The sequence below is a fragment of the Balaenoptera physalus genome (genome assembly GCF_965194825.1).
Source record: "Balaenoptera physalus genome assembly, chromosome: 6".
Lineage (NCBI taxonomy): Eukaryota > Metazoa > Chordata > Mammalia > Artiodactyla > Balaenopteridae > Balaenoptera > Balaenoptera physalus.
In genome coordinates this window covers 67,566,994-67,579,271 of record NC_138885.1, presented here as the reverse complement: position 1 = coordinate 67,579,271, position 12,278 = coordinate 67,566,994, and the positions used below count along the sequence as shown (strand labels likewise).

Sequence of the window (12,278 nt, the reverse complement as noted above, 5' to 3'; positions counted from 1 at the left end):
GGATCAAAAAGGAGAAATGCTTTTTTAAAGTTGTGAGGAACAAATAGGATCGAGGGAACTCTTAAGTTTTGGGAAATGCCATGACAACTGAGAGCTGATGAAGCTCCTCAAACCCCGTTCCTGCTGACAGAAAAGGAAGCAGATTCTCATGCCCTTCCCCCTTTCTCCTCCCTTCACGCCACACTTAACATCACCCTCAGAATGTAACAGTAATAATGAAGCGAGGCGTGGGGTGAAACGCAGGAACGGCTTGTCATGGAAAACGCACACTGTGGCCCAAATTGCCCGTGAGTCGCCTTTCCGCGACTCGTAGGCACGGAAGAAAACCCGGTCCCTTCGGTTCGAAGGTCCTCCCGAGGGGGTGGTCAGAAGTGGAGGTCCAGCGGCTTGGGTGCTGGCCGGACCGAGGCTTCCAAGGACCTCGCCTTAGACCGGAGGCCGGAAGGGGGCTGGAGTGAGTCCCGGGCTGGCGTGCCCCTTCCCATCCCCACAGGCGACTCCACCCCTGCGTACGGTGGTGCCTTCCTTCTAGACGCGCGCCTGGCAACCTTCTGAACATACCTCAAACCCAGATGAAAGCCTGAGAATTAGGGGGCGCGTCTCCCTCCTAGAATATGTGCCTCCCGTGCGAGGAGGCCGCTGGACTCCCCACCGACAAAGTGTAACGGGAAAGGATGCGGGCTAGCTCGCGGCAAGGGTCCCCCTCCCCGTCCCGACCCTGCCAGTGGCCCACTCAGAAGAAATTCCAGGCTGCGGACCACGGGAGCTGCGCCCTGGGGACCAGCACTCCCAGGCCGCCGCGCGCTCTCGCCTGCCAGTTCCAGCCTAAGCTCGCCCGGCCTCCAGCGCGTTTCGCCTACGCAGGTCAGAGGGCGGACTTGCCTTCACTAGTTAGGAAAGCGAGCGAATTTCTCTCGTCTCTCGGGCTCCACAGGTGAAGAGGGCGCTTTAGGACGCCGCTGCTAATCTCTCGCTCCTGAGGCAAAAGTGAAAATGTTGACTCTCGCCAACAATCTGCAAGCAGAAAACAAATCGGGGTTGCCGAGGAGGGGGGCGGGGGGACAACACATCACTTTGTATTTCTTTTATAAATGAATCACCCTGAAACGGTTAGATGTTTGCAAAACAATGCAAAATCCCTGGTATGAATTCCAAAGGAAGAGAGTGCAAGGGTCTTGGAAAATCTTAAACCTTGTTTTTCTTTCCCGGGTCCCTGAGAACAGGCCCTGACAGAACATGTTTCCACGGACCTGCTGAAACCTTCCCCTTAACTGGAGTTGCAAACACACTGTATATATTTATATCAATAACATATAGGGTAGGCATGTCTGTATGTATTTACCTCATACATATTTCTATAAACTCCAGCGTCTGGAAAAGGTGGGGGTAAATAACCCCGAACGGTTAAAATTATGGAGAAGGGATAATAACTGATTACTAATTTGAAAGTAAATAAACAGGTGACTTTTTCAGATCAAATCCCTCCTTGGATCGTTACAATAAATATCTCTGAAGGAAGCTCTCTATTTATGTTGTCATTGATTAATTTCTTCACTACCTCATTTGATTTCGATTTAGAACGATTTGATTCTAATTTAATTAGCATGTAATTTGGATGTACATAATTACTGTAATTATGACATTCAGGTAAGGCAGCTTTAGGCTGAAAGGCAATTTCAAATTTTCTAGCAACCTACTTTGTACTGGGAAATGGACAAGGACTTTGCGCCCTGCTATCCAAGTAGTAATTAGCACATCTTTGAAACAGGCAGTGCGGCGGGGTTTGTATTAAAACAGCAAATACAAACCCAGCCGAGTTACCGGCTGCAAAGGTGGCTGCGAGTTCCCTGAAACGCACGGCGTTTCCCTGGCGCGAGATCGGGGAGCCCGGCGCCCCAGCGCCTGGGCCGGCTCTAGCTGCTGCGGGCTCCGGCGCCTCTGCGGCCTCTGGCGCGGGATTTGGAGGTGTAGCTTTCAAGATTAAAATACAATAAACGTGCGGGGAGGGTGGGGGACAAGAAAGGAGGGGAAGAAGCCACTGCACAACGTCTGAAGACGAGGGGTTGAGTAGTGAACTAGGAAGAGGAGGGAAGGGGGAGGCGGGAGGAGGGCGAGGCACAGAGTGGAGAGAAAATTGGTCAACGCCCCCAAGTGTTATCCGATTTTAGATTTGGGTTTCAAAGGGAAAAGGTGGGGGCCAAAGGGGTCAGTTTGCGCCGGCAGGGAGTGCGGACCCTTCGCAAGGGTCAGGGATTTCGGGACTTTTGGCAGCCCTAGGGGGCCCTGCGCGCCCCGCCGGGCCCCGGCCTGCCCAGCAGCCCCCAGCACCCGACTCGGGCTGGATGGCGCCTGGAAGACAGAGGCAAGGCAGGAGGCTGCTTCGGCCATCCCCGGGTCCGGGTTGGAGAAAACTGCGGGTCCCTCGCTTTCCTCCCCTTCCCAGGGGGGCCTGGGGACCTGGGACGGTCTGCTTGCCTGGTTTAATCAGCTTGGTTCGGTCGGTCCCAGATAACCCACGTGGGTCCCGCCGACCGGGAGCCTTCGGATTCTGGTAGTTGGGGGAAGAGTGCGGGGGCGCTGCAACCACGGCCGGGTCCCCATGCCGGGGTCCACGTCGCCGCCGACAGCGCCCAGCGTGCTCAACTCCAAGTTGGAAGACCCTGAAGTTGCCTTGAAGGAAATGTTAAATGCGCCAATTCTAAGACTAGGGCCAAACAGGGCGTTATATTGTTTTGTTTGGATTTTCAGTTAGCAAGTTCTAGAAAAGACTTCCTTTGCCTGGGAGCAGTAATACCGGCCATTACTAAGCAGTGCCGCCCAGTAGCGGGGCTTGTCCCCCACGAAGCACAAAAACTCGCTTTTCTTTGCTCGATTCGCTGGGTTGCTGCAGCTCGCGGCAAACGCCGACTCCCCGCGCTCGAAGCGGCGAGCAAGGGCAGACAGCGCGGCCTTCCCGGCCCGGAGCTCTAGATGGCGCCAGCGAGCCGCACTCGCCAAGCTCCTCTTAAGGGAATCAAGAGCGACTGTCAAACATAAAAGCAAATCAGAGTTTTCAGTTTTTTTAATGTGTTAAGAATGTTATTCCTTAAGAAAATTTGTAGCTAAATTATTCTCACTTAAAATAAACACTTAGTATACCAATTACACAAATGGGCGGGATTTATGTAAGATTTACTTCATCTGCATTTTTGTAGTGGAAAAGAGCCTTGGTGAATACAGATAATAGATGCAAATAAGATTAGAGTTAAAATAAATAAAGTTTCCATCTGAATAAAAAGAAATTCAATTTTACACGACTTATAACGATTTGACGGAATGTCCAGACAAGCCGCTCAGGTGCACCATCTAATCGCGTCAAAATAATGCTGTTTTCCCTCCTTGAGGAGAGAAAAATCTTTCTTTTTTCTTTCTTTTTTTCCCCCTTCATCAGGTAGGATCCAATTCACTCCGAGGGGGAAAATGTAAAGCCAGAAAAGGAAATCGCCGGGGGAGGGTGTGGATCGGCGCTGGCTAGGCGAAGAGCCGAGGAAAACTTGGTCTTCGTTCCTCTACTATGCAGGAAGCTACAGCACAGGAAACGCTGGGAGAAACCGGCTGAAACGAAATCGCATTTCCCCTCACCCGGGCCTGAGCGGGCTCAGGACCCCTGTCTGCGCCCCTCGCCCCACACCGGCCTCCGAGCAGCAGCCCCCGTCTGCGCCCCGACCCCTGGCCGCGGCCTCCCATTTCTCCCGGGCCCAGGAGCCAGAGCGGCCCGGGCCCCGTAGCCCCCAGGTGGCCCAGGGGAGACGTGGCTCCACCTTGGGTGGAGACTGAACTCTTCCCGGGTTCGTGGGCTCTCCTCCCACGCACGCCCTCTCCAATTTGCTCGGCCGCAGCGGGTGGCTGCCCGCTCAAGTCAAGGTATCCCCGCGCCCCCAGAGCCCCCTGGGGCTGGGGGTTGGGTAGGAGGGCGGGGGTCTGCTTTGCCTGCTGGTTTCGGCTGGGGGCAGGGGCCCGCTCCCTCCGCGTGCAGGTTCCGCGAGCTCTGCCCCCCACCACCACTCACCCCGGCTGGACGCTCGGGCCCGGCCGCCGCCCGCCGTTCCCGGGAGCCGCGGTGATGGACGTCGGCTGACCCGCGGGGCAGAGGCAGCGCGCAGAGGCCTTGATCACTGGGCTGCGGAGGGAGCCGCGCGGCGAGCGGGACCTGCACGGCCAGGCCCTTTGATGTGCTTTTATTATCCACGAGAAACAAAGCTGCCTGGGACAGACGCCCGGGCGCCCTCATTCCTCGGGAGACCCCACCACACCCTCACCTCCGCGCCGCCCGCCCTCAGCCCCCAAACATGCCGGCCTCCAGCACCTCGGCCCCGAGCCCCCAGAGTGAACGTCCCCCTGGCCAGCTGCTCCAGGCCAGACCTGGACCAGAGGCGTGAGGAGTGTGGGCTGGGGCGCCCGGTGATAAACTGTTTGAGCGGGGAGCGAAAATGGCTAAAGCAAAGAAACACTCGAGGAAGAGAGGGGCAGCCGAGGCTGCGGGGACAGCAAGAAGGAGGAGCGGGAAGAAGCCACCCAGCGCCACGCTGCAAACGCCCCTCTGGGGACCTTCGCTGTACGTTTTATCGCTACTTTGCTAATTGGCTTTTCACTGCAGTTTGCGAGAAAAATTTTGTTGACTATTAATAACAATTTATTTTCCCCCCTAAAAATAAAAACATTCAGTCAAGTTCCCAAGACAGTAATAATAATAAAAAAAAAAATTCCCCCCCACTGGGGCTGACTTTACTTGCATTTCCTATTGTGTGGGGAGCTTTTTAGAAATATTTTTATTCTGTAAATATGTACTTTATTTTCTAAACTAACATTTTTTCGAATTGGGAAATTATCTCATTTACCAATTTTCTTTTCGTCTCTCCCTCTCCTCTCCCTCTCTTTTAAACTGGGGCTGTTAAGTTGGTGGTCAGAAGACAAAGAGAGTGAAAATAATTTTCATTTCAATAATTGCCTTCTGGTCAATTTAACTGTGCCTTATTTTGAAAGAGACTGTCTAAATGAGATTCCTGTCCCAAATGTGTTCCCAGGCCTGATCCCAGCCTTTAATTATTCCTGAGTTTTTTTTCTTCAGAATAAGACGCCGCACTGAGTAATCACAAAGAAGTCAGAGAGCATCCTTGAACCTTTTCAGAAGCAGCGCCACTGATATTCAAATAACCTGCGAGGGCCATTTGACGGCGCGGGGACCTAGGCATTTCCAATTCACTATTTGCATAGATCAGCCGTCTTTGAAAAGGAAAGGAGCAGTTGTCTTCCATAACATTAAAAAGCCTAGTTATCAAATCAAGTGCTTAGTTTGGGGGCTTTTAAAACGTTTACATTTTATCTCAGGTTGCCCTTTACCGTTTGACATGCAAATTTGGTGCAGTTAATTTAGACAATTAAAAAGATCTTCAAGGGAGCTTTGTCACGGAGAATATTTGGAGTTTTCCCCGTGGACCAGCTGAGATAAAGTTGGCCAGAACAAATGATGTCTAGGAGATTAATTAGATATTTGATAAGACATGAATCCCTAATAAGGGAATACAAGGCACAGGGGGCTGCTGTGTGCTCTAAGTCAAAATTAATAACATTTAACAAGATTTTCATTTAGGCATGAAATGTCTTTTCCGGGGTATTGACTCTAGCGATTTATTCCCCTGAGTCACCTCCCAACGTAGAGGGTCTTGGGAGCTACGACTTCTTTTAAAAAGCTTTCTCCTTTCACAGATTGTTTTAAAATCGCTTTTTAAAAACAAACAAACCCACTGGAGTTTCGTCTGATCCCTCCGGGAGGGCTAGGCACCTCCCCAGTTAAAGCTGCCAAGGACCTTTGCTTTTTTGAAGGGGCTCCAGAGTTTTAAAATGTCACCTTTTGAGAGCTCTCTCGTTTAGTAATACAACTACACCTTCTTATAACCTAATTTAATTTACGCTGTTAATATACAAATAAATAATTCTCACTTCTCAAAAACGTATCGCTTTTATAACTCACATAAACCTTACATCACCTAAAACTAACATTAAGGGAATTTTTCCCAGCAAAACAAAGTCGGCTCACTTAAAGGTTATTGAGGGGGTAACAGGATCAAAAAAAAAAAAAAAAAAAAAAAGAAAGTGTATTGTTCAGAGTCCTTTAATAATACCAAAGTGAAAATATGTCAAGATTTTCTTCATACAGATAAACGCATTTAATTTCTTTAGATGACCTTAACTTACGTGTTTGTGAGTGAAATGATAACTCAACATTTTAAATATCTTTTACATATATACTGACTTTCACAAAGTGCATCAGAAAATTAAAAACAAAAAACTCCCTGAATTTCAGGAATTCACCAAAAAAACTCTATTCGAATGAACATTTACAAGAAAATAAAAGAGAACACAATCTTTTGAACCCTATTTATACAGATGTTATGAAATACAGAGAAACTGTCACTAGACTTCCAGTTTAATTTCTCACCTTCGGCCTTTTTTGATGCTTCCTTTTACAGGAAAAAAAAAAGTCTTATTGTAAGTAGATATCAAGCAGGACTTGGAGCATTTTATATATAATATAATCCACGCAAAGGGTCTGTTTTTATAGGTCCCGTTTGTTCTCAAATGTTCTGACAGTCCTTTGCAGGATGGTGGCTTGTTTTTGGAAAAAAGGAAAGAGAAGGGTGGTGGAAGGGGGTGGGCGGTGGGGGAGGAGGGAGCGTTTCTGTGTATTGCTCTTCGCTCGAGAAGTTTGTGCGAGTGGTTAAGTGTATGTGCGCGCGCTCGAGTGTGCGTGCCTGTGGTTGTAGGTCTCCGGTGTGTGTGTGTGTCTGTGCGTGCAGCTTTTTAAAGTGTTGTTTGTGTCGAAAGATGCTTCGCTTTTGTTCCTGGACCACGCGTTTGATTCTCGTCTGGGCTCGGGCAGCAGAGGGGAGCTCCTGGCGTGGCCGGGAAGCAGCGGCCCGCGAGCCGGATGCCGCTCTACCTCGCGCCGGCCCGGGGGCGGCCGTGGAGCTCCCGCCCGTCCATGCCCCGCTCGCTCGCCCTCCGAACCTCTCGCTCGCTCTCGCTGTCTCTACTCGCTCGCTCGCGCCTCTCGCCCGGCCTCTAAGAGTCGTTGGGGCCAGACGCGGCTTCCTTGCCTCCTGCCGAGGCCGCCGCCGCCGCCGCCGCCGCTGCAGCCGCCGCCGCCGCCGCCCGGGCGGCACTGACGCCGGAGTCGTGCAGGATGAGGTCGGGGGACTCGGAGCGGGGCGTCTCCAGGTTGCTGGCGTCCGTGTCACTGTCGCTGCCCTTTTTGCCCCCGCCGCCCCCGTTGTGCGTCTTAATGTGTTTGCTCAGGTGGTCGCTGCGCATGAAGCGCTTATTGCACACCGGACAGGCGAAGCGCTTCTCGCCCGTGTGAGTCCGCAGGTGCCGCTGCAGCTCGTCCGAGCGCGTGAAGCGCTTGCCGCAGAAGAGCCAGTTGCACACGAAGGGCCGCTCGCCCGTGTGCCAGCGCAGGTGCGCCTTCAGGTGCGACGTCTTGCCGTACACCTTGCCGCAGCCCGGGATGTGGCAGCTGTGCAGGCCCTTGCGCCGCAGACTCGCCCCGGCCGGGCCCAGCCGCTCCGCCTCCTGGCAATTGGGGCAGTCGCAGGTGGCGCGGCCGGAGTAGCGGCGGGCCGAGCGCGCCGAGCTCCCCCCGGCGGCGGCGGCCGCGGCGCCCGAGATCATGGCGCTGGCTGCGGCGGCCGCCACGGCGGCGCTGGAGTCCGAGTAGGAGGGCAGCACCGGCTTGAAGCCGTCCTGGGCCAGCAGGTGCTGGCTGGTGGAGAGCAAGTGCGAGGCGGCGGCGGCCGAGGAGCCGAGGCCCGTGGAGCTGAAGGCCGAGTGCGTGAGCGAGCTGAAGTCGGGGTTGTAGGTGCCGAGCTGCGAGTGCAGCGAGGCCTGGGGGGCGCCCGAGTGCAGCGAGCTCTGGAGCCCCCCAGCGGGGTTCTGCACCTCCAGCCACGAGCCTGGGCTGCTGTGCACGTCCCACCACGACGACGCCGCGCCGTTGGTCACCTCGCCCGCCGCCAGCGTTGAGTGGAAGCCTGACTTGTACCACGACTCGTACGGGTGCGCCATGCCCACGCGCGGGTACAGGCCGTCGGCCGCCGTCGTGTGCACCTTGGAGATGAAGGCCGACTGGCCGCCCGCCTCTTGCGGGGACACCCCGGCCGCCGCGGCCGCGGCCGCTGCCGAGTTGGAGAAGAGGCCGCCGTAGTCGCTGCTGAAAGCGGACGACGTGGGGGACGTGGAGGCCAAGCAGAAGGCGCTGTTGGCTGCTCCAGAGCCGCCCGCCAGGCCGCCTGAGCCGCGGCCGCCGGTGGCCACGGCGAAGCCCGAGAGGCTGGAGCCGAGGTTGCAGCTGGACGAGGAGCGCTTCCAGGGATGGAAGCCGCCCTTGGCGAAAGCGCTCGACTCCGGCAGCGTCGTCAGCGGGCTCGTGTTGCCGATCTTGTTGCAGGTCGCCGCCAGCATGGCCAACGGGGTCGTTCCGAAGCGCGGCTCTTCCTAGAGTGGGTGGGGTGGGGGAGGGAGCAAGGAGGAGGAGGGCAGGAACAAGTGGGAGGAAGACACAGAGTGCACCCGTGAGCAGCCTCGTCCTCCCGCGGCTGGTCCCGGGGGGTCGTGGCTCCCCGGCTCGCGCCTCCTCCCCGCACGCTCGCCGAGGATGCGCCGCGCCCCGCGCGGGGAAGAGGCAATCACAAGGGCGAGGGTCCCGGCGCTGGAAAGTTGTTCTTCAGTGGGACTACAAATCAAAGATGTCTCGGTTCTCCTCGCCTCAGTCGCTGCAAACCCTGCCCCAAACCGGACTCGAGTCGCCCGCCTTCCGTTCGCCATAAGCCCGCTCCTCTCACAGAAGCCCCCAAATCGCCCTTCGGGGTGAAGCACGGAGGTAAACACATCGACAACAAACGCCAGGTGAGGGCAGAGGCGACCGAAATAGCGAGCCGGGGGTGGGGGAAACTTGGGGCACTCTTCCCAAGGGTGGCTAGGACTTGACTCTTTTTAACAGAAAACATTTTAAATGTTTACATACACACACACAAACAAGAATCCGAGTAGAAGCGACCCCCGCGATGGATTTCAGAGTCACAGACGAACTGGGGAGCCGCAGAAGTGTAAATGTTTGTTAACGTGACTACATGGACTGCAAAACAATTAAGGCTGTTTTCTGGAAACACCGCTGTCGCGTAATTGCAACAATCCCCGAAGCATGGGGGGATGGGGTATAAATCACGAGGGGCAAAAAAGAAACCTCTAAAACCGAATATTAAAAGGACTTGCTTAACAGTTAAAATCCTTTTCTTACAAAGGCACCTCCTGGGTTCCAATAACTTGGGAAGAATCAGTCCTGGAAATGTGGAAAGTGCTAAAAGAAGCTGAGGCTGCAGTCGGGCAGCAACAGTTTCTCCAGAGCCGCGGACCCGGAGAAGCCATAACGAAAAATTACTCCAGTTAAAACAAGCAAATGCCGCACTTCCGACTTACCCCAAGTATAGACGTGGCCATAGCAGGTCCCTGGGCGGCGCGGCGGGGCCGGGAGCGGGGCTGAACCTGGCGGCTGCTCGGGAGAACTGTTCGGGTACCGCACGGCTCCCGTGTCCCCGCGCTCGCGCCGAGCGGACTCCGGGCTCCCGCCGGCTAAACTCAGCCTAAGTGCTAGGAGCACCCGCTTTGAAGTGCCGCTGGCGGCGCCTCTCACCCAATGAGGGCGCAGGCAGAGAAGACGGGAGCTGCCCCGCAGCCAATCAGACGCGCCGAGGGGCCCGAGCCCGGGCTCCTGGCGCGTGCCAGTCACCGCGGCTGGCGGGGGGGGAGGGGGGGTCGCGGGCTAGAGATTGAAGAAATTACAGCGCAATTAAAAATTTACACACACGCACCAAGCCAGGTTTAGCTATCGTTGAGACCGAGCCACAAGCCCCCCGAACCTCCCCGAGATGATGCAAGTTAGGACTGACAGTCCTCGACTCTCCACTTGTGGGAAAGGAGGCAGGCGGGGAGGGGGCCCGAGGCTGAGGCCGCACCAGCAAGACCCAAGTGGAGACGGAAATGTCAACGCTCACTTTGTGTGTCCAGGCTCTCGCCTGCGGAGCACAACTTCAGCTGGAATCCATCATTCTTGCTCGCGATTTTATCATTGTCATTTGTCTACCTAGTTCCTTATTCCCACTGGATTCAGTTTTACTCTCAGAGTCACATTGAGGAGAAGGGGGCGAAGGGACAGCTCCTCCGAGAGGAGAGAAATAGGCCTCTCCGTCCAGGTCTACACCCACAGACTTGCTGGGAGGGCCTGGAGCCTCCCGCATCCCGCCATTTCCCCTAGCGACCTAAGTGACTTCCTAATTGTCGCTCTGGCCTCTGACCCGGGGGGTAATACAAGTGCCACTCACACCAGAAGCTTCTAGTGGTAATTGAGGGCACCCTTTGTACCGTTTCGCCAGCGCCTAGATACCAGGCTAACCCAGTTGTCAAATATGACTAAACAGTGGGACGTGCTGATTATCTGCCGGGTTTCGCTGGGGGCTGGCGTGGGGGTGGGAGGCATCAGCCCATACAACACGCTGCACGAAGCTGCTTATTTTCACAATGTAACGACTTTGGAAACAGAGACCCGCGGGAGCCGCGTCCGCCCCCATCGCCACCCCCGCTGAAGCTGCAGCTTGCTAGGCTGTTTGTTTAACCCGGTGAAAATTTGCATGTCACGTTTCAGCCTGGAAGCGAGTTTTCTTGCCCCAGCTCCAGCCCACTCCCACTCCAGACCGCCTAGGCCTAGAGGCTCCTCTGCAGGGCAAGGGCGCCGGGTTGAGAAGTGGGCTCGCCCCTAGCCCTGCTTTCGTGGACGTGCTCAGGGAGCCTCTCTCCCGGACCTCTGTCCACGAGTGCCTGGGACGAGGTCACACGTGGGCGCCTCCACATTTTGCAGGCTGGAAGCATCCTGAAGTCCTCTCCGGATCCTGTCGGTGTGAGGAGACACGTCCTCAGACGGACAACTGAGCGTCCTGGAGCCCCTCGGCACCCGCTGAGCTGTTTGTTTTTCTTTTTTCTGGGTCTCCCTTTCTCTTTCTTCTTCAGGGCAGCCAGGAGCAGCTTTTGAACCAGAAATACCAGTGCCCTCGACAGACCTGGGTACTGGTTTTAATGTACCACATTCTCCTGAAAGCCCACATCATGCTTTCAAAGACATTTTAAACCACGAACCTCAGATGCTTGGGTGCAAAAGGCGAGTTGTTGAGGAGGGGGAGCATGTGAGGAGGACGTGGAACTGTGCCCCCAGCGTTTTCTTCCTTCTTTTGCAATATCTCTTGGCTCAAGAGTGCGACCACCGTGGCTCTTCTCTCAGCCCTGAGATGGAGCCTGCGTGTATCCCGGAGCACTCCGTAGGTGGAGAAGGCTATCTGGGTTGCTTTCTTTGCTAGTCGGTAGAATATCTTTGCTCAAAATGCCTCCCCCCGCACTTTGATCTAAGGTGGCGAAAGCACCGAAGCAAGTATGACAGAGAAAGGGGAGAGAGTGAGAAGACCCGCGCGGCTATAATGAAGCTCTGTGCCCTGGGGGGTTGTGGTAGCAATCGGCGGGGAAGGGGGGGGAAAGGTGTGAAAAGCCCCCGGGACACTCGGGGTGGAGGGGTGAGGGGGAGCCAAGCAGCCCGGAAGAGCCAGAAAGCCCGGCAGGGGGACCCGGGAGCCCTTCCCAACAGGTGACTTCTGCCCTGGAAGGTCAGACTGGTGCTCGGCTTCGCGTAGAGTCTTCGCGTCGATTTACTAATAGAGGGATTGTTAAGTGGCAGCCAGGCGTTGCCGACTCACCCAGTGCAGCCCCGGGAGGAGAAGCGCGGAGGTTTCCCCCATCCACATCCTCCCTCACCCCCAACACACGCTCTGCTTAAGGAAACCTGACAAAGTAATAAATAAGACAATCCGAAAAGCCACTTAGCACTCGTGACATTTTCAAGTCAACCATTTAAAACAATTCACGCTGGCACCTCGGGCTCCCGGCGCCTTGGTTGCCTGTCTCTTCTCCTCTTCCTCCTCCTTTCCCCTCCCCCTCCCTCCGTTTTCAGTGTAGTTCCAGCTGTCAGACTCTCTACGTGGGCACTCGGATATTCCTTTAGATACACATCACCGGATCACAATAAAAGTTAGGAAATCTTCCAAACGATCGCAGGCAGACGCTCCCGGCACTTCAACTCTAAAGTGGGGCCCCCAAGGAAATCTTTCAGAAGAAGTCCAGTTTGTGTGTGTGTGTGTGTGTGT

General features: G+C 55.0%; 1 protein-coding gene across 9 annotated transcripts in view; it reads right to left on the bottom strand.

Moving 5' to 3' along the window:
* Positions 1 to 4,235: 4,235 nt before the first annotated feature.
* SP9 (Sp9 transcription factor) overlaps positions 4,236 to 12,278 on the bottom strand; it is a 68,060-nt gene continuing 60,017 nt past the window's right edge. For 8 of the 9 annotated variants that reach the window (XM_082465405.1, XM_082465404.1, XM_082465406.1 and 5 more), the window contains one exon: positions 4,236 to 8,532. In XM_082465405.1, the coding sequence (XP_082321531.1) occupies positions 7,102 to 8,532 (1,431 nt within the window). In that variant the 3' untranslated portion in view covers positions 4,236 to 7,101. Of the gene's footprint in view, positions 8,533 to 9,513; positions 9,667 to 12,278 lie in introns of those variants that run through there. The other variant, XM_082465412.1, reaches the window with a different exon arrangement.